At 40.8% G+C, this 21,869-nt stretch overlaps 1 protein-coding gene across 10 annotated transcripts in view; it reads left to right on the plus strand.

Annotated features, from left to right (window-relative positions):
• The window catches only part of RCBTB2 (RCC1 and BTB domain containing protein 2), a 53,822-nt gene that overhangs the window by 16,069 nt on the left and 15,884 nt on the right, over positions 1-21,869 (plus strand). For 2 of the 10 annotated variants that reach the window (XM_018056728.1, XM_018056727.1), the window contains exons 2-11: positions 4,447-4,504; positions 4,777-4,875; positions 8,204-8,281; positions 9,746-9,796; positions 14,934-15,089; positions 15,319-15,469; positions 16,501-16,667; positions 17,215-17,373; positions 17,502-17,609; positions 18,603-18,745. In XM_018056728.1, coding sequence (XP_017912217.1) covers positions 8,219-8,281; positions 9,746-9,796; positions 14,934-15,089; positions 15,319-15,469; positions 16,501-16,667; positions 17,215-17,373; positions 17,502-17,609; positions 18,603-18,745 — 998 coding nt within the window. In that variant the 5' untranslated portion in view covers positions 4,447-4,504; positions 4,777-4,875; positions 8,204-8,218. Of the gene's footprint in view, positions 1-4,446; positions 4,505-4,776; positions 4,876-8,203; positions 8,282-9,352; positions 9,436-9,745; positions 9,797-14,933; positions 15,090-15,318; positions 15,470-16,500; positions 16,668-17,214; positions 17,374-17,501; positions 17,610-18,602; positions 18,746-21,869 lie in introns of those variants that run through there. The other 8 variants (XM_005687449.3, XM_018056732.1, XM_018056731.1 and 5 more) reach the window with 7 other exon arrangements.

Consider the following 21,869-nt stretch of genomic DNA (forward strand, 5'->3'; position numbering starts at 1 on the left):
GAAGTTGTGCTTTGGTTTTAGTTGGGCTTTTAGTTTTTCAGTCTTGTCCATCCTGTCTATAATTGACCCACTTTAGTTGGCAGTTTCATAGGGAGGGATCTTACTGTCATTTGTCATTGATTTATGACACCTCATTCAAGTGGAGGTAAGTTATGCCTACCATTCTTTTTGGCAAGGGATCATTGGGATCATGTTTAATTACCTTATATTACATTTATACATACTTTTATTATTTCTAAGTTTCAGATGACATGCCGTTTAAGGGCTTAGGTCAGCATGCGGGTCGGCAGCATCATTACTGCATTGGCATTTACTTGGTCTGGAGCTCATCGACACACTGATACTGTCAGCTGTATGCTGGTGTCTTAAAAGACATTGGTTTCCCTTCATGCCCTGTTTCTTTTAATATAAAAGCATCATCAGCTGTGTTGCCCAGATAGGCAAATTTGTTAAAAAAGCATTGAGCGTTGTATTGCAAGAAAACTTTTTTATGTATTAAGTTTCTCAAGCATAGCTTTAGAGTTGATTTCATACTGTGAAGTTGAATTTTGAAAATATATGACACTGGGCTTATTCTCAGTCATGTCTGACTCTTTGTGACCCCATGGACTTCTCCATGGAATTCTCCAGGCCAGAATACTGGAGTGGGTAGCCTTTCCCTTCTCCAGGGGATCTTCCCAACCCAGGAATCGAACCAGGGTCTCCTGCATTGCCGGCAGATTCTTTACCAACTGAGCTTTGAGGCTTTCTCTGCAAAAAAATAATTTTCTTATTTTTCATTTTTCTTCTGGGATCACTTCTAGAGAACAGATACCAGCATTTAGGAGCTTCTAATTAACTGCACAATAACAATTTCCATGGAAAATGCATTCTCTGATAGATGGTGTGTCTAGTTTATTAGTGCTTAAGGCCCATGCTTACTACTGGGCTGGGGTAATATTGACACAGGCAGCTATGAGCTGGATATCCTTTTGCTCCATGTTATTTTTATTTTTTTATATATTTGCTTTCAATTTAGTGCCTACTGCAGGCACTAAATCAATATCTTCTGAATGAATTAGGCAAATGAATGCCCATTTATCAGTTTAACTAATTAGGTCAGAGGTATTATCAAGTAATATGATACATTGCCATATTAACAAACACTGAATAATACTGGTTACCAGTAATAACATGTAGAGATTGCTTATTATATGCTTTGTACAGATAAATGAATTATTTGATCTGTTCTTCAAGAGGATTAGGAATGGGTATGTTTATTGTGTTCAGTTTTACTGAAGGACTGTTGTCCTGTCCACTGATCTTTAACTGTGTTATTATTAAAAGTACAGATAAAACTCTCAAAATACAGTATGTACAGAAAGAAGTTAATCTGTCCCAAACAGGGATAGTTTAGAAATAAATTATTGAACTCTACAAGTTTAGAGAAACAGCCAAAGTAGGAAATGTCATGCAAAAGATTACCTAAGTTGATATATATTTGGTTTTGGAAGTTACTCTTGTGGGAATTCTCCAGTGGTCCAGTGGTTAGGACTCTGTGCTTCCACTGCAGGGGCCGCAGGTTTGATTCCTGGTCAGGGAGCTAAGACCCCACATGCCATGTGGTTTAGTGGAAAAAAAGAAAATTATTCTTACAAAAACTTGGAACACTGGCTCTTGAGTGTCTTGTTTGGAGCCTCTGAAGGCAGATGTCAGTGGCAGGAGCTTCTGGCTGGAAGAGGTACTTATTCTATTTCTTTTTATATTGCAAGGCAAAATATCAGTATGTTAAAATTCCATAATAACATTGTTCTTTCATTACATTTCAACAAAGTGAAGAAATGCATAAAAACTATTTTTCAAAGCACAAGGCACTTTTTAATTTGAGTAATTGAGTAAAATACATGAGCCAAGTTATATATCCCAAAATAGATGTAAGGGAAAAACAGCAAAGCAGCATATATTGTGGGTATCACATGGGATGATCTTATGCCGCGACACTGTCCCTGTGAAGAAGAGCTTCCCAATGCAAACGCCAGCCTCTGCCCTGGGTCTCCCTCCTGTTCAGAAAAGGGGGAAATCTGTAAGCAGAGGGAGACCAGAAGTAAAACCACATTCTAATGCACGTTTTTTCTATTTCAGATCCTTCTTCCCTTGCGTTTAAGATACCCTCCTTTTTCTGTGTTATTGAGTTAATATCTTCCTGTGCTGTTGGTAGACTTTTATCTCACTGATGATGAGAGAAATTGTGGTTTATGAATTGTCAGTATCAAGCCTTTATTGAATTCTTATGTTCCTGGTAAAGACAGTATTAGAATGGTTTATTCTGATTCTACAATTTTGTTTCCCTTACTATTGGTTAACTGTATCCTTCTTTCATACTCAGATGATTAATTTAACTTAAGCTTAAAATCTTGAAAATTCTCTTGTCAATTGGAAAAACCAAATTACACTAGTTCATTGATAGAATTACATGGCAAATTTTGCCTTTGGCATTTCCTCTGGTCTGAACTTTCTTACGAAAACATTTCTGTCAAAGTCCAGCCCTGGGTATGTCAGTATCTGTTACACATTAAAGTAGTATTGTTTTCTGCATGTTTTAAAACTTTATCAATTAGTGTATCATGTGCATCATTCTATGACAGTGATTCTTGATCAGAATTGTTTTGGAGACTCACCTGTGTTGATTCTAGGTAATTTATTTTAATTGTTTTGTAGTATGCACGATTTGTAAATTTTGTTGATGGAGCCTGTTGATCAGTTCTATGCACTATTTCTAATGTTTTCCTATTGCAAACAATTTTGTATATGCTCTAGAGTTTCATCTACTACTACTAAGTCGCTTCAGTCGTGTCCGACTCTGTGCGACCCCATAGACGGCAGCCCACCAGGCTCCCCCGTCCCTGGGATTCTCCAGGCAAGAACACTGGAGTGGGTTGCCATTTCCTTCTCCAGTTTTCCTTTAAAATTGGAGGAAGTTACAGTTCAGTACACACAGGCAAAGTCATATCCGACTCTTTGTGACCCCATGGACTGTAGCCCACCAGGCTCCTCTGTCCATGGAATTCTCTAGGCAAGAATACTGGAGTAGGTTGCCATTGCCTTCTCCATTGCCTTCTCTAGAGTTTCATCTAGGCTAATGTTTTCCAAGACGTGACTTATTAATGATCTTGAAGTTATCTTCAGTTCAGTTCATTTCAGTCGCTCAGTCGTGTCCGACTCTTTGCGACCCCATGAATCGCAGCACGCCAGGCCTCCTGTCCATCACCAACTCCCGGAGTTCACTCAGACTCACGTCCATCCAGTCAGTGATGCCATCCAGCCATCTCGTCCTCTGTCGTCCCCTTCTCCTCCTGCCCCCAATCCCTCCCAGCATCAGAGTCTTTTCCAGTGAGTCAGCTCTTTGCATGAGGTGGCCAAAGGACTGGAGTTTCAGCTTCAGCATCATTCCTTCCAAAGAAATCCCAGGGCTGATCTCCTTCAGAATGGGCTGGTTGGATCTCCTTGCAGTCCAAGGGACTCTCAAGAGTCTTCTCCAACACCACAGTTCAAAAGCATCAATTCTTCGGCACTCAGCCTTCTTCACAGTCCAACTCTGTGAAGTTATCTTAGTGGGCTGAAACCAACATTGAAACATTAAATAGAAAAGGATAAATTAGAGTAGAAGTAGAATTGTCCAGTCGCTGAGTTGTAACCAACTCTGTGACCCCGTGAACTGTAGCATGCCAGACTTCCCTGTCCTTTGCTGTCTCCTGGAGCCCTTCACTATCTCCTGGGTAGACTAGAATGATGTAAAATAGAAAAAAAACAGGAAAGAGGTTATCCCTTAGTATCTCATGTAGCAAGAATGATTTTGTGAAACTTTTGTTTCAGGTACAGATATGTATCAAAAAAGCTTGAAAGAAACTGTTCTAGTCTAAATATTGTTGAGTTGCTCTAAAAGTGATTGTACCAGTTTACATTCCTTCTAGTAATATGAGTAAAATGTGCCTTTGATCTTTATCCTCACAAACACTGTGTATTATCCCCTTTAATTTTGCAGATCTGATTGGTGAGTTCTATCTCATTGTGATTACATTTCCATGATACTTTCTGTGGGTATGTTTGTTAGTTTCTCCTTCTGTGAATTGCCTCTGTCCTTTTTCCATTTCTTAATTGGATTGTTTGTGTTTCTTTTTCTGCTTTTAGGTATTCTTTATATATTATGGATATAAATTATTTGCCAGCTATCAGTTATATATGTTGAAAATATGTTTTTCCACTCTGTCGCATGTTTTTCCTTTTGTTCATTTTGTCTTTTATAATGCCAAAGTTTTAAGCTTTAGTATGGTAAAATTTACCAGTCTTTTCTTTGTGGTTTGTGCTTTTGTGTCTCAGTTAAGAAATCTTTCCCTGCCCTGAGGTCGTAAAGATATTTTCTATACCTTCTTCCAAAATTTGAAAATTTTGCTTTTTTTCCTTTTGCAGATGGTTTTCCTTGCACTTTTTATGTTGAAATACTATAGATTAAACTAAGTGTCTTTTGGTAAGTTTCAGTGTCCATATTGTTGAAGCCTTGTCCCCAAACTTATAATATCTGAAAGTTATGTTTTATAATAAATTAATTCTTTTTATAATTGAGCACCTCTACTGCTGACTTTCTAATAGTAAATTTAACTGATACAATTTTTAAACTATATTTTTCTCCGATAAATACTGGCTTTTTGAAGCCAGTGGTATGTTCTATGCAAGGTGGTATGTTCTTTTTCTTTTCTATTTTTCTGTAATAGAATTTATTTATGTATTTTTTGTTTTCAGTCACATTAACCTTACTCTAGAAGACAACTTCACAAAGATCTAGAAGGAAGGGGATTAAAGATGACTGAATACTGGGCTCCAGAAATTTAAAACAATCAGGTACAAACATTTTTGGAGAGAATATTCCCAACCAGTCAGTACAAAATGAAACCATCTGTAATGTACACAGGAAAACTTAAAATATCCCTGCAGTACAGGGGAAAGTCCCAAGATCAAGGGCATTGAAATGAATCCTGGCTCCAACCCTGACTGGCTGGTGACTGTTGGTCAAAGTATTGAAATATGTCTGTTAAACAGAGGCAATGATGATACCTCTTTCTTCTGGCTATTATAGATTGAATGAGATAAGGCACTTAGTGTTTGGCAATAGTTTGGGTAACTATTTATTTTAGCTATGATTATTATTCCTGTTATTTAGAATCCATGTTTATCACATCTTTGATGTGGCACTCTATGTGTGTATTAATGGCTTTTAAGATGTATATGTTGACATATTACTATAACATTGTTATTAGTAATGGCCAGGTAAAATCAAATAGATAACAGGATGAGATGATTATAATCCTCACCTATATTCCACAAACTGTCTTCTGCAAGTAGTGTAAACTGGGGAAGCTTCGTTGTCTCTGTTATATTTGTATCACATCAGAATAATGTTACAAAACCAACCAGGGAATTCCCTGGTGGTCCAGTGGTTGCGACTCCACACACTGCCTTGGGTGTGGGTCCAATCCCTGAGTAGAGAACTAAGATGCTATAATATGCAACAAGACCAGAAAAAAGAAAGACAAAACACATTTTCCACAGTGCTACAGATTTTGACATTTTTTTCATAGTACTGCATAACAGTAAGTAATTGTGAACCATTTTTAAATCTTCAAAGGCATTCTGACAAAAATGAAGTGATGTTAATATTATATTTAGTGTTAATTGAATCTTACTGAATGTGATTTCTTTGAGTATGGTGATTTTCATCTGCCATACATGTAGTTATGTCTTAACCTGATTAGTCAAATAAATGGAATGGCCTGTTTTATACCATTCCAATTTTTAAAGAGTTAAGATAATTGCAATTAATCAAAGACACTGAGAAGAGCTATTTTTTTGTATCCTTGAGCACCCAGGATATGCTGGTGTTTAAAAATTTCTATTAGCTGATATAGAGTACTTTCCAGGATACATTGTTAGGTAAAAAAAAAAGATTGCAAAAGAGTATGTGAAATATGCTATTTTTTGTATAAGGAGGAATTGGGAAATAAAAACACATAAATATATATACTTACTTTGCAAAAAGAAACAGAAACAAACCAGAAACCAGTGAAATTAATTATCTGCAGTGGTGGAGGGATGTGGTGGGGAAACAAAACAAACCCCAGGATTACTGTGGCGCGATCTCAGCATATTAGCAGGATTTCCTTCTACTGGGAACAAAGGTGTCCCGAAGTCCAGCAAGAGGCAGTCACTTCTCTAATTAGATCCTGGTCTTTCTCTTGTTTCCTTTTTTTTTTTTTTGCCTTTGAATTCCCTTCCTCTGCTCTTCTCCTTTGTCTTTTCTTCCCTCACCTGTCTTTTTATCTTTTATTCCAATAAACTGGGGGCAGCTATGGAAAAGATCTTTCCAGTTAGGGTGAGGCAAAAAGAGAAGAAACCCCAGTATAGACTGTCTGCAGTCAACAAAAGGCTGTATTCAAAAGATGCTTTCAACAAATATCTTAAGTTTTCTTCTGAGCTGTGTGTTGTGGTGGTAATAGCAGTGACTGGGTCAGGAGCCCCTCCCTTTTTTGCTATTTTGTTATAACTTACCCATTTATCTTTGGCGGTGCTGGATCTTCGTTACTGCACAGGCTCTTCTCGAGTTGCAGAGAGCAGGGGCTACTCTCTAGTTGCAGTGTGTGGGCTCATGGTCCCCTCTCTGAAAGAGCTTGCAGATTAATAGAGAAGACAGATGATATAGGAATAACTGCCGCATGAAATGATTTTTTCCATATTGGCAGCCAGATCAAATCTTAGAAATTTATAAGTGAGGAAAGTCTAAGTGATCCTTTTCTCAACAGCTGTATTTTTTCCCAAACATTAGAAGTAATGATTTGTATTATTGCCATAGTTTGAGTAACTATTATTCTGAAGGTATCATTTATTATTCTGTATATGCTAAGGGACCTTTTTACAGCTGAAGAAAACAGAATTTTACCAGTATCCTCAAGTGAATATAAAACATCGATAAGTCCACTGTTAAGAGTTACTCTTATTTTGATGATTGCTTTTATCTGTTGCTAGGCTGTAACTGGGTAACAAACATCGAGTAAGATGTTCCCGATGTTAGCACTTGAATTCTGGGTTTTATTTGAGTAAATAGAAGCCAACCTAGTAAATCAGAGTATCAACGTGGTTTGACATGATTACATTAAATTGCTTTTGGGGAGGGAGAGAGAATATTTATTCCCATTTATTTTTAGTGATAACTGTGTAACGATGTAACCAGATTCCAGACATCCTGCATATTTTGTGACAGGGCTGCTTCTGCTGTTACTTGTATGTGGTAGAAGGTAGTCATTGTGGAGACAGTTAGTTAAGGCAGGAACATTCAGTGCGATGGCTACATGCTTGGTGGCTGTTTTTTTCAGATGTTTTGTTAAGGTCTAAGATAGCACAGTCACATTTGTTCATTCATCCTGTCGTCCTTTCCATTCATTCATTTTTTTCCCCCACTTAGCAAATCATATACTCTTCAGTGAAGCTGAGAAGTGATAAGTCTGCTCTTCACAGTGATTTGGAACTTTCCAGTCCCAGAGGCAGTTTGACCAAGGTCCAAAATTTATTTTTTCTTGTCTCTAGGAAGTAAACTCTGAAATAAAAATTTTCTACTCATTCCCTAGTAAATGTTTATCTTCTACTAGGGAATATACATTTATCCTGGGATTATTTTTCACACCTCTGCTGAAGGATTCTCATCAGAGAACAACAGTTAAAACATTTTTTATGTTTTATAGCTGTTAACGCCCATGCCCCAAACTTAATTCCCTTCACTATATTTGAACTTAGCTTCTTTTCTCTGTTAACTAGAAAAGTGAAAAGTGAAAGTCACTCATCGATGAAATTCTCCAGGCCAGAATACTGAAGTGGGTAGCCTTTCCCTTCTCCAGGGGATCTTCCCAACCCAGGGATTGAACCCAGGTCTCCCACGTTGCAGGGGGATTCTTTACCAGCTGAGCCACAGGGGAAACTCAAGAATACTGGAGTAGGTAGCCTATCCCTTCTCCAGCAGATCTTCCCAACCCAGGAATCGAACCAGGGTCTCCGGCATTGCAGGCGGATTCTTTACCAACTGAACTATCAGGGAAGCGTTAATTGGAAGTAAAATAATTTTAACCTGCCCAGTTTCACTCGACACATGGTATCCTGATTTTACTACATACTTTTTCCTCAGGGACTACACAGAGCCATGGAAGACTATTTGGAAGAGGAATTTTTCCTTCTCTGTGCTCTCTATGGAAAAAGTGGCAAGGTTAGAGAAATCATGCCTGTGGAGCATGTATTTTCTGTCATGTGAAAGAAACTTTGTCAAACATCTATTGGTCATTCAATAGGAAGATCAATGAGATAGTGTCTTTCTTTGCAGGGCTCACAGTATAGTGGCCAAGCTGCTGGCAGGTCACTGCTGTGGGTGTAGAGAATGCCTGGGGGCCAGCAGGGGGTGTGGGGATTGTCTGAGGGTTAGAGGAGGGGTTCCCAGAGGTGGTGACGTTTGAGCTGGATGAGGAGGAGGCCACCCCTACTTCCACAGATAATGCCGTTTAGTCTCTCAGTCTAGTCCGACTGTTTATAACCCCATGGACTGTAGCCCACCAGGCTCCTCTGTCCATGGGATTCTCCAGGCAAGTTCTCCTGGAGTAGGTTGCCATGTCCTTCTTTAGGGGATGTTTCTGACACAGGGATTGAACTCGCATCTCCTGCATTGACAGGTAAATTCTTTACTGCTGAATCACCAGGGAAACCCTCCACAGATAATGCTGTCCTACAGAAGGGTCTGGGTTGAACAATGTTTGCTCCACTGCCAGAGATTAAAAAAAAAAAAAGATTCAAAATAGTTAGTCTTCGATGACATATCCTTAATTCATCGCATATTCTTCATTTCATTTCTGTCACATCCAGACATTACCGTCAACCAGCTTAACTCCGGTTAGTGTCCCAGCTGACGTTGAAAGTTTCACATCTTTCAGCAGGCACATCCATCTCCATCTTGTGTTGATTTTAGTAAATTTATGAAATACCTTTTCAGTATTAACAGCTTAATGTTAACTGTTGCCGTTAACTTTCATTTTTCTGTTTCCACTTTTTAGAAAATAAAATATAGTCAAAATGCCATAAAAGACGTAAATCATTATCACAGCCCACATAGTGTACAAGACAGCACTGTGACCCATAGACAGCAACTCAAGCCACAGTACTGCTGTGCGCTGACTTGAAGTGCTGGTTTGTGAGCTCCTGTAGCAGAGTAGCTTGAAAAGCAGTCTGTAGAACCCGAAAGTCTTACAGAATATTCATAGAAGATATCTTTGTTGTTTTCTGGGAACAGATTTGGTGAAATAACAGGCTCACAGCATTAGCAACGAAATTACTTTATTACATGGTGTTATGCTGCCAGGAAATCCTTAATGGGTGAGGTATCTGCTGTTATTTTTAAAGGTTGTTTTTTTTTTTTGACTATGCATGCCTGCTATGTAATCTTAATTCTGTTTTTATATGCTGTATTGCACACTAAATTGTGACGACTTACTAATTGTCCACAGTTAAGTATCATAATCCACTTGGTTCTTCGAATGCATGCAGGAGCAGAGTTAACACGGAGAGCGCACACTCAAAGGATAATAAAATGCGTTTTGGTGTCTAACTTTATGGAGATGTATTTCCTTAATTATGTTCTCCTTGAGCTAATATTAAAATTTCACCACTCTGCCTTTCCAAACAGATGCCTGTGAAAGATGAGAGAGGTGACCTGGATGTGAGCGAAGTAGTGAAGGTGAGCTGGCCTAGGGTTAATTCTCACCTGTGTTGGTGAGTTGTGTGGGAACAGGAGGGTCCAGGCCAGGATGCAGATTCCGGGGACATGACCTTAATGATGTAAATGTCAAGCTTTCATGCCCTCGTAGTGTATTTTTCCCCTACATATTTTTCAATTGCCCGCTCTTGGCTCCTGCTCAGCCAATCCCTATCTTAACAGTTGGGCCCAGAGGTTGTTGGGTGCCTTCTGCAGAGATGCCTGCTGTCATGCAGGTTGGCCATCGTGTGATTGAGGCTCCTAAAGTGTGTGGATCCTTACGTACACTCTTACTGTATACAGTGTACGCGTGCATGTGTGCTAAGTCACTTTAGTTGTGTCCGACTCTGTGCGACCCTATGGGCTGCAGCCTGAAGTATGTGTGTGTGTGTATATTTATACACACAGGGTATACATATATGTATACAATATATACAACGTATGTAACTATATATGCTCATGATTATGCCAGACAGAAGAATGTATTTTTCTTGAAGGAACGAAGATGCTCAATTCCTTGAGAGTGATGTTAAACATTTACTTCAGAAAAGAATATTTTAAAAGTGCATTTTATAAATGAAGTCATCAGTTTTCTATGAAAAAGTTTCCCCATAGAATTAGAAAAAAATGTATTTCTGGTGACTCACCTCCAGCAGCCAGCCTTCTGGCAGAGATTTAAAAAGCAGTATTCACACTGGTGTTGTGTTTAGGTTATATTGTAATTATTTGTTTTCTATTAAATTGTGAGCTCCATGAAAGCAGTAACTATGTATTACTTTTGTCTTGGTATCTGATACTTGGTAATGTTCATTGATACCATCAGACCCAATGTTCTCTCACCCAGTAGCCTTCTTTACCAAATGTACCACTGCAGGTGATGTCACAGACCCACACACTGGAATCCCACTGGTCAGTAGAGTTATGGGTTGGGTACCATAGGTTTTGTAGAAGTGGGCCAGGAGGAAAGCTCAGAACTAATGATTTGTAGGTAAGTGTTAAGGACTTGGCTGGATTAACAGCCAGATTCTAGGCATCTAGTTCAGTTCAGTTCAGTCGCCCAGTCGTGTCCGACTTTGCGACCCCATGATCTGCAGCACGCCAGGCCTCCCTGTCCATCACCAACTCCCGGAGTCTACCCAGACCCATGTCCATTGAGTCGGTGATGCCATCCAACCATCTCGTCCTCTGTCATCCCCTTCTCCTCCTGTCCTCAATCTTTCCCAGCATGATGGTCTTTTCAAATGAGTCAGCTCTTCGCATGAGGTGGCCAAAGTATTTGGAGTTTCAACTTCAACATCAGCCCTTCCAATGAACACCCAGGACTGATCCTTTGGGATGGATTGGTTGTATCTCCTTACAGTCCAAGGGACTCTCAAGAGTCTTCTCCAACACCACAGTTCAGAAGCATCAATTCTTCGGTGCTCAGCTTTCTTCATAGTCCAACTCTCACATCCATACATGACTACTGGAAAAACCATAGCCTTGACTAGATGGACCTTTGTCTCTGCCTTTTAATATGCTGTCTAGGCATCTAAGAAACCACTTGATTTTGTAGCAATCAAAATCCAAAAATCTGCTTGAAAGGAAAAAATGAGGTAGCAGTCAATCACTGTATGCTACTTATGTTCTTGTTGTATGTCGCCGTCTATCTTGTTCTTGGAAAGACAACCTGTGGTGGGCATTGGCTTGTTCACTAAAGATTTCATGAGCACAGCAGCCCAGACCCTACAGATGTGAGCAAACACTGGGTCTGCCAGGAGTGTCACTTTTTATGTGAACTTTTTACTCAGCAACAGATGATGTGTGGAAAGAAATCTGGTCCATCTACTCAGAAGCTAGTGATGTTGGAGGACTTCTTAGTCCCTCTGACCCTCAGGCTCCTCCCAGGTAAAATGAGGACAGCACTATGTGCGTCCTTCACTTGTGAAGATGAGAAATATCTAGAATATGTAAGAACCCCTTTAACTAGCACATTAGCATGTCTCCATGAAATGGTTCATGCCATATCCCAAACAGTGTTCTTTCTGAAAATTAAAGACTTAAAAAGGAAAAAGCATTAAAATGAACCGCTCATAGTAAATAAGATTCCATCCTGGTATAACGAGGTGGGTAATTTAGAAGCTTAGATTCAAAGCTGACATAACAAGGTTCTGTCAGCGCCGCAGGGCCCCCAAAGATAATAGGAGACATCACTGTCTGGACAGGATTTTGCAGTTGGGGTGGCGTAGTGGGGGGCAGTGGCCAGATTTGGCACCAGGGGAGGCTCTGCCACTCGTGAGAGCAATGCTGCTAGCATTGACAAACTGCTTCCCCTCTGTGTTGGTTTCTTCACATTAGTTTCCGTCCTGACAAAGCACCACAATTCAGGTGGTTTAAAACAGCAGAAATCTATTCTCTGACAGTCCTGGGGACTTGAAGTCTGAAATCATGGTGTCGGCAGGGCCACGCTCTCTGAAGTCTCGAGGGAAGAAGTCCTCCAGCCTCCTCCCACCTTCTGCTGGCTCCTGGCACTCCTTGGTGTTCCAGGACCATAGCTGTATCATTCTAGTCTCTGCCTCTGTCTTCACATGGCCTTCTTCACTTTGTGTCTTCACGAAGCTAACTTTACATGTTAACTTAAGTGGCTCCCTAGTGCCCAGGTTAAACATCATCTCTGGGTGTGTCTGTGAGGGTGTTTCCAGATGAGAAAGCACTCGAATTGGCAGACTTAGTAAATGGGTTGCCCTTCTCAGTGTGGGTGAGTTTCCTCCAGTGTGTTGAAAACCTGAATGGAACAGAAGGCAGAGGAAGAATTGGTCCTTTTTTTCCCTGCCTCACTGATTTATCTGGGAGATCTCATTTCATCCTCTGCCCTGGGGCTGGGGTTTACATCATTGTCTCCTCTGGTTCTCAGGCTTTTGGACTTAGATTGAATTGTGTCATCAGCTTTCCTGGGTCTTCAGTTTGCAAATGCAGATATAGGACTTCTGCACCTCCATAATCTTGTGGGCCAAGTCCTTATAATAAATAAATTAATTAATTTCCCCTGACTCCTTTAGCTAGTCTGATCTTCTCTCTACTAGAACATATATCTGGTAAGATGGACTTAATATCTGATGGAAAAAACAGGCCTTAGAAAATTCTTTATCCCTTTAAAGGTAGAGTATGGTGATTATTGGGGCTTCCTGGGTGGCTCAGCTGGTAAAGAATCCTCCTGCAATGCAGGAGACCCTCATTTGATTCCTGGATCGGGAAGTTCCCCTGGAGAAGGGATAGGCTACCCACTCCAGTATTCTTGGGCTTCCCTGGTGACTCAGACAGTAAAGAATCCACCTGCAATGTGGGAGACTGGGTTTGATCCCTGAGTTGGGAAAATCCCTTGGAGGAGGGCCTGGCAACCCACTCCAGTATTCTTGCCTGGAGAATCCCCATGGGCAGAGGAGCCTGGTGGGCTATAGTCCATAGGGTCGCAAAGAGTCAGACGTGATTGAGTGGCTAAGCACAGCACAGGACATGGTGATTATTGAGGGAAATGCCATTTGATAGGCCTGTTGGCCATTATGTAATTTTACTGTAATCTTAAACATTTTTGGAAGTTGAAAAGTGTGTAAGTGTATAAATTTCCAGTATAACAAGTAGAGAAGGGCATGACAACCCACTCCAGTATTCTTGCCTGGGGAATCCCATGGACAGAGGAGCCTGGAGGACCACAGTCCATGGGCTCGCACAGTGTCGGACATGACTGAAGTGACTTACCACATAGCAAATACGTAAAAGCTCTCTTTAAGGAAGCTTTATCATGTCCACATTGAATGCTCTTAGGGGAGTGTGGCTGCTTGTAACCTTAATGGATACTGTGCTGGGTTTGATTTTATGCCCCCAAATTCATATGCTAAAATCCTAACCCCCAAAGGTAATGGTTTTAATATTAGAAGGTGGGGCCTTTAGAAGTTGCTTAAGTCATGAGGGGCAAAACCTCATGAATGGAATTAATGCTTTATAAAAGGGGCTCCAGAGAGACCCCCCAGCTCCTTCCACCACGTGAGGACATAGAATATACGGGCTCTGAACTAGGAAGGGCACTTTCATCAGAACACAATCATGCTGGTGCCTTGATCTTGGACTTCCCAGTCTCCAGAACAGTAAAATACAAATTTTTGTTGTTTATAAGCCACTCATTCTATGATATTTTGGTTTAGCAGCCCAAAGGAACTAAGACACCTCATTATTCTGGAAGGTGACCTTATTTGGAAATGGGGTCACTGCAGATGCAAATCATTTAGTTAAGAGGAGGTCATGAGGGCGACCCAACCCAGTATGACTGGTGTCTTTCTGAAAGGGGGGAAATTTAGACACAGAGAGAGAAAGACTTGGGGAAGATGATGTGAAAGACATGGGAAGAGTCAGCCCTCTGCAGGCCTGGGGGAGAGGCCTGATAATCTTCCCCTCACAGCCCTTAGAAGGAGCCAAGCCAGCTGATACCTTGACTTTGAATTTAGCCTCCAGAACTGTGAGAAAATAAAGTTCTGTTGTTTAAGCCCCTCAGTTCGTGGTTCTTTGTTACAGCAGTCATAGCAAGCATATGCACATGCTTCCTGGGTGTTTCTTCCTACCAGCCCCCAGATCTGAGTGGGGGCCTGAGGGAACCCACCAACTGCTCCAGCTGAATGGTCAGAACTGACCCGTGAACTGACCCGTGAAACTTCTGGACGTTTTCCTCGGTGTCACCTTTGGCATTGTCCTTTCCCAAGGGCTTTTGCTGAGACTCAGGCAGCCAATGAAACCGCAGTCTTCCCTCTTCTTTCCTACTTTTACCCCCAGCCTATTTTCCAAAGCTACATTTAAGACGTAACTGCCACTGAAAGTGCTTGCCAGGCATTCAGCTCCCCAGAGTTCAGCCTTAGATGGTTCCAGTGTCTTTGAGGAAAATTAATAGGTGAGATCTGATTCTATCCTGGGCCTCTGGCTCTTGGTTATGGTGAGAACGGTCCGAAGTGGTCGAACCTGTAAAGACAATTCCCCAAAATAGATAGGGTTTGTTTCTCCTCACACCAGTGCACACTCTTAAACAGAAGAGGGCAGAGAAAATGTGTTTTCTATGAATCATTTTAAAAATAATTTTTAAAAAATTCTTTTTCAGCCAGTCCAGGCTACTCTGTCGTCTTTGAAGATGTTAGATGTGGGGAAGTGGCCAATTTTCTCCCTTTGTTCTGAGGCAGAGCTGCAGTTAGTTCGCCAGGCCTGTGTCTTTGGCAGTGCCAGCAATGAGCTTCTGTATACTACGGTAAATGATGAGGTAATGTGGAAGAAAAAAATTCAGCCACTTACATTTTTAGTAATGGATCTGCTAAATTGAAGATCTTGGGGGAACTAAGGAATTAAGATTTAAAAAAATGCACAGAGTAGATCCTTATTTGTTAAATAATGAAGCAGTTTTCCTGTAAGGGGACTATGTCTGATTTGAATGTAATTACAGGTTTGTCGGAAATAGAACTGCTTGAGCTAACGGTGGTTTTTCCCCACAGATTTTTGTGCTTGGCACAAACTGCTGTGGTTGTTTGGGATTAGGTGATGTCCAGAGCACCATTGAACCTCGGAGACTGGATTCTTTAACTGGCAAAAAAATCGCCTGCCTCAGCTATGGGAGTGGGCCACACATTGTCCTTGCAACAACAGGTAACCTAGGAACACAGGGTAGAATTTTAGCCGTTGCTTCATTTGTTGAGGAGCAAGACTGGGACCACCCCTTACACTGAGAACATACTCTTTGATTGGGCAAGACTTTCTGCCTCTACCCTGTGAACTCGTCTGTGCTTTGGATTGTATGAAATATGAACATATCTGGATATCAGAATAAGAGAAGGTAGCCGATGGAATCTAGCAGTTACTGGCACTTTGGTTGTCAGAATGACAGTGCTGTAAGCCTGCTTTAGAAGTGTAATTATTTTGCGATAGAATGCTGAACCAAGAGTGATCTGGACATTTTGAACTTGAGATTCTTGATCTACAAACAGAGAGATTAAAGCTAGATTCTAAGATCCCCTCTAACTCTTAACATTCTGTGATTCTGATGTTAAACAATGACTGCTGGCTCTAGTTGGTGTCAGTAGTATAAGGACTTGAATATTCTCATGGCTTTTTCATGCATTCAGACTGATAAGACATTGTCTTTAAAACATACCTTATTCAAAACAGTTCATAAAATATATATACACAGTTTTATAAATAATTACAAAGTATGCGTCCATGTTCTGCCACCCAGATGAAGAAATACAATCTTATGATTACCCCCAAAGCCCTGAATATGTATTGTACTGTGCAATAAGTAATATAATAAAGATTATAAAAATTAACTTGGTAACCATTTATAAATCAGGAAATTAAGATTCAGAGACTCATAGTCTTTTGAATTTCAATCTGGGTTTTTTTTTTTTCCCTCTCAGTAGCCTTTTTTCTGTTATTTATCAAAAACCTATCTTCCAGTTATTTTAATTGCATCCATTTAAATTTAATCTTGTTGCTTTGAGGCAGAATGTAGGTTAACTTTCCAAATGTTTTCTTTTATAAAATGAATTTTGTGGAATAGGGAAGTTGATTAACTTTCGCATGTGAATTTTTAGTTTCCATTTGTGGAAGTGTGTAATATATATACTTTCATATAATGAGTAGTTGTTTTGAAAGTCGGTTATGTTTCTTTTTATTTTCAGAAGGAGAAGTCTTTACCTGGGGTCATAATGCTTACAGTCAGTTGGGCAACGGGACAACTAATGCTGGTCTAGTTCCCTATCATATCTCTACTAATCTGTCAAACAAGCAAGTCATTGAAGTGGCCTGTGGGTCTTACCATTCTTTGGTGCTAACATCTGATGGAGAGGTGAGAATAGTCAGCCTAAATTTCACTGATCATAAGGTTTCAATAAGATTATATAGATTCCTATAGCAGACATGGAAATATGATCATTTAATTAAAATAACCACCTACCTCACATTAATCTTTCTCTTGTTAGCAGGTCATAGTCATGGTGTTTATATCATGATGTGTACCTGTATGTGGTAAGGATTTGTATAGCTGCAAAATGTTGAAGGATGTATTGTTACTTCTCTATTGCTATGCTCAAGAGGGTTATTTGCAAAAGAAAAATTCCCCAAATGCTAGAAAATATGGCTGAGGCAAAGTAGATATTTTATAAGAATTATATGACATTTGATTATAATTATTGCTGTTTGTGTAGATAATGCCAATAACCTAATTTTATAAAATAATATATTTTATGAGAATGCATCCTGTGAAAACTTCCTTGCCTATGTTGTGAGAATTTATGGATATCAAGCAAGTAGAGGGCAAAGATGAGGCCAGAAGTGCCACTTGAGACACTCTGTATATTAGCGTGTTTCATTTACTGATCTCTTCTTTCAAATAGGTATTTGCGTGGGGTTATAATAACTCCGGGCAGGTAGGGTCTGGATCAACAGCCAATCAGCCGATCCCGCGAAGAGTCACCGGCTGCTTACAGAATAAAGTGGTTGTGAACATAGCCTGTGGGCAGATGTGCTCGATGGCAGTGGTGAACACCGGGGAGGTAAGAAAGGCATTTCACAGGTCGCTTCAAAAAGCCCGTCTACCTTCTCAGTGTCCTGCTGACCTCACGACAGAGACCGTGACTGTTTTTCGGTTTTTGTGGGCATCGCGTCTCTCGTTTTCTCTCAGGTCTTTGTCTGGGGCTACAATGGAAACGGGCAGCTGGGACTCGGCAGCAGCGGCAACCAGCCAACCCCCTGCAGGGTAGCAGCTCTCCAAGGCATTCGTGTCCAGCGGGTACGTCCCCTTGGGTTTACGTGTGCCTGTTTTTAAACCTACGGTGGCAGACATACCAGTGTACTAAAAAAAAGCAGTCGTCTTAGCAGGATGAAAAGTTGAAGTAGAGGTTAAAGTTCTTTTCCTGAATTTAGTTGTAATGTTTATCAGAAAATTTTTATCTCCAATGTACTCTCACATGTAGCTCTTGGAATGTAAACTTTTATTGTCTTTTCCAAGGAAACTTTGGCAGTATGTATCAAGAGCCTTAAAAATATTCACCCCCTTTGATCTGTAATTCTGCTCTTAGGGCATATATCCTAAGGCACCAAGGAGACAGTGACTTACAGAAGGTATAGTTCCTAGAGCTACAAAACAAAAAAAGGATGAGAGAAAAAGAAAACAATGGTAAATAATAGATGTAGCATGATTTATCCAATCAGACGGTAAGTTGATGGTTAAATAAGTGATACTAAATCTATATTAACAGAAATGATGCTTACAAAGAATTTTAATAGTGCTATATGCACTGTTAAGTAAAAGATACAGGACTACTTATACAGTATGATCACTTTAAAAAAAGCTTTCATGCATAATATCTCTATATATTTTTATAAATAAACAATCTTGACCTTGAGATGACTTTCATAATTATATTTTTTTGTATCTTTTTCACATTTATGTTTACTTTCATAATAAAAAGAGACAGTAATTCCTGAAACAGAGAAGAATCTGCTTCTTATTCCTTTCACATGCCTTGATCTCTGAGCATGAGGAGTGCCACGGCAAAGGTGGCTAAACTGGGCTCTTGGCACTGCAGGACTCATGTTGATCTCCGTGCAGTTTTCACCACACGGGGAACCTAAGCTGCGTCTTAGGGGGTGTTGGCTAACTTCAATGCCTGCCTCTCTGGCTGCCGTCTCCCCTTTTTCATTTTTGATTCTTAACCTGTCTTGTGGAAAGCGTGTTTCTCTCTGTTTGCAGCCTGAATGGGTTTGGTTTTTCTCTTTCCAGGTTGCCTGTGGCTATGCACACACGCTGGTATTAACAGATGAAGGTCAAGTGTATGCTTGGGGCGCAAATTCTTATGGCCAGTTGGGCACTGGCAATAAAAGTAACCAGTCCTACCCTACCCCTGTCGTCGTGGAAAAGGACAGGTAATATGCGTATTTTCAAAATGAATTCAGTGTTCTTCAGTGATTAAACAAAACTGAGGCATGATACAGAATTATGGGCAATTTATTGCTAGTATTAGAATATTCCTGAACAAGAACCATTCAATCCTTTTTAAAATTAGCTTTAGAATTTGGGGGAAGGTTGAGTGTATGTCAGATATTCTATTTTCGTCACCCATATTTCATCTATACCTGTAATAGTTACTCTATACAAACTATGATGACTGAACCTCCAACAGCTCTTTGGCGTTATTCTTCTCACTCAGAAATTTCCTTTCCTCCCATTCCCATTGTTCTCTATTTCACGTTCTTAAGGAGTTGATAACATTTGAGGTCTGTCTTCTATGGCTTAGGAAGATGAAAGTACCTCCGATGGGAGTATAATACCATTCACCCAGCTGCTTATCAGATTTGCCAGTTGGAAAGGAGAGGGCTGTTCTCATGACCTCAACTCCTAGGCTGTCACTATGGGGAAGAGCAGAGTGGTTATAAAATGGAAACTTGGTCTTGTGCACTTGTGTGCACGGTGGTGTTAGTGAAGTGAAAGTCGCTCAGGCGTGTCTGACTCTTTGCAACCCCATGGGACTGTAGCCTGCCAGGCCTCTCTGTCCATGGAATTCTCCAGGCCAGAATATTAGTGTGGATAGCTGTTCCCTGCTCCAGGGGATCTTCCCAACCCAGGAATCAAACCCAGGTTTCCTGCGTTGCAGGTGGATTCTTTACCACCCGAGCCACCCGGCAAGCCCAAGAATACTGGAGTGGGTGGCCTGTCCCTTCTACAGAGGATCCACCAACCCAGGAATCGAACTGCAAGGTTGTGATAAGTGATTAACATAACCCCAGAGGTTTTTTTTCCAAATTATCCTGCTATTTTTGAAGGTCTCTTGAACTTCTCAAACATGGCCTTATCACTGCCTTTTCACTCTTCATTTCTTGACACAGAAGCATGGAACATGAACATTTCATTATCTTTTCATTAAACCAGGGTTGAAATCATTGTAGAAATCAATATTGCTACTTTCATTTTTAGTGTACATATAAATTTCTACAATATCTGATTTTTAAATATATGGATAAGTTATTTTGCATTTGTATGCAGTTCTTTTCTGTATTTCTGTTGGAATATTTAACAGTGAAAATGAAGAACCAGTCATTTTCAGTCCCTTGATTTTCATTTGAGTATTGACCTCCCCGCCCCCCCTACCCCCCTTCCCCGCCCCCCCCGCCCCCCGCTGATCTTATAGTAAGACCCTAGACTCCTTAAGAACTGGGGAGGATGGAGAAGGAAATGGCAGGCCACTCCAGTATTCTTGCTTGGGCAATCCCCGGGACAGAAGAGCCTGGTGGGTAAGGGTTGCAAAAAGAGTCAAACTAGACTTGGTGACTAACCAACACAGAGAGACAGAGACTGGCAGCAGACGAGGGCCGAGGGGCGTGTATGTGGGCACCCAGGATCACAGCAGGCACCCCTGTCCTGCATCTGCATCGGCCTCCTGCAGCCTGATGGCTGAGGGGCCCTAGAGGGCCACTGGCGGGGTGCTGCTGAGCTCAGAAGTATACCTGGCATCACACCAGGGAGGGGTCCATGGGAGGTGATCGGGATCTCCCCCTGCCCCATGCCTGCCCAGGACCAGGTGCTGGTTTCCAGTTGCTGCAGTGAACCATTCAAGCAGGAAAAAAAAACAAAAAAGAACTGGGGAGGAGGGAAGATAATGAAGGTCCTGTGCTGACAGGCACACAGCAGATGCAAGCAGCCATGTCATTTTTATTTCTCTTAAAGGTAGTTCAGAGCCACTCAGTAAAAAGAGAAGAGATAGTCTTGAGGCTTTGAATAATCACAAAGTGCCTCAGGCCAGCAAATCCAGTCACTCGGGACATTTAGCATTTAGACAGCATGGCACAGAAGTGACAGGACCAGAGTTAGCATGGATATAAAAACAAGCTATATCTGCATGGCGCTTTACCATTTTTCTCATGCTGCCTCACTTCATATAAACTTGCACTCCTCTGTCCTTGGACTCATGGAATCGGCTGCCATGTGCCCACCAGTGATTTGCCCCACCTCGTGCCATGGGTCCTGATGGGCTCAGAGCGAGTGTCGGGTCTTCCCACTGTAGTCACCCTGGGACGGACAGAATATAAGGCGACTCAGTGGGAGAAAGCCAGAGAGCGGGAGACGCAGGCATGGGGGTTACGTGAGTGTCCAGATACCTGGCACTGGAGAGTTACCTGTTCCTTTCTTTTTAAAAAATCTTCACAACTTAAAAACATTTGTTTTTTTTTAATTATATAGGTCAAAGTAGAAATTGCTAAACACATCCATACTTGATGTTGTCCACCTAAACATGATTTTGGCTAGAATATCAAGGATGAGTGTTTTGAATGAGATGCTCCTGCTTTTCTCAGTTTCCCGTGCTTGAATTCCGTGCGGTGATTTTGAGCTTGTGGGCTCTCTGTCACACAAATATTGCAAGGGAGGAACCTCTAGGTTTGCTAGGACTTGTTCTGCACCTCCCCGCCCTTTTCAGTGACTGAAGCTTTGCAGGAACATTATGACTTACCTCTCAGGAACTCCTGACTCTTGGGGCTCGTTGTGGGGAGGCTGAGCTAATTAGAAAGAACAGGGTTGAACTCGGGCCGGGATGGATCATCAGATCTTGGTTGCGTGTTCCCAGAAGCGGAAAGTGAAAATCTGGTTATGTGGTTTATTTGCTCAAATAACAACCCAAGAAAAACCTGATTAAAAAAATTTTTTTTCACAGAAGCCTATTTATGATGAAGAATGCTGACATTTTATGTTCACAGAGAAGTGATTTTAATAGTTAAAATGATTCTCTTTAACTTAGTCATTCCCAGCCTTTCTGAATTTTCAATACTTTGATTTACCAGCATTTAAAGTTCCATAAAAAAACATATTTTGAGTTAAATTGATTTCAAAACTCACTTTGCCTTGCATTTTTGTTAATTTTGTAGCTTTTTGAGGTGTTAATAATTAGTAGTGTGTTGGCCTCACAGAACCAGAATCGAGAAACACTGCTCTGCATCTTGTAATGGTCACGATTTCTTCTCTGCTCTTCTTCTTCTTCACAAGTTACCTTATTTTTGC

The sequence above is a fragment of the Capra hircus genome, chromosome 12, assembly GCF_001704415.2.
Source record: "Capra hircus breed San Clemente chromosome 12, ASM170441v1, whole genome shotgun sequence".
Classification (NCBI taxonomy): Eukaryota; Metazoa; Chordata; class Mammalia; order Artiodactyla; family Bovidae; genus Capra; species Capra hircus.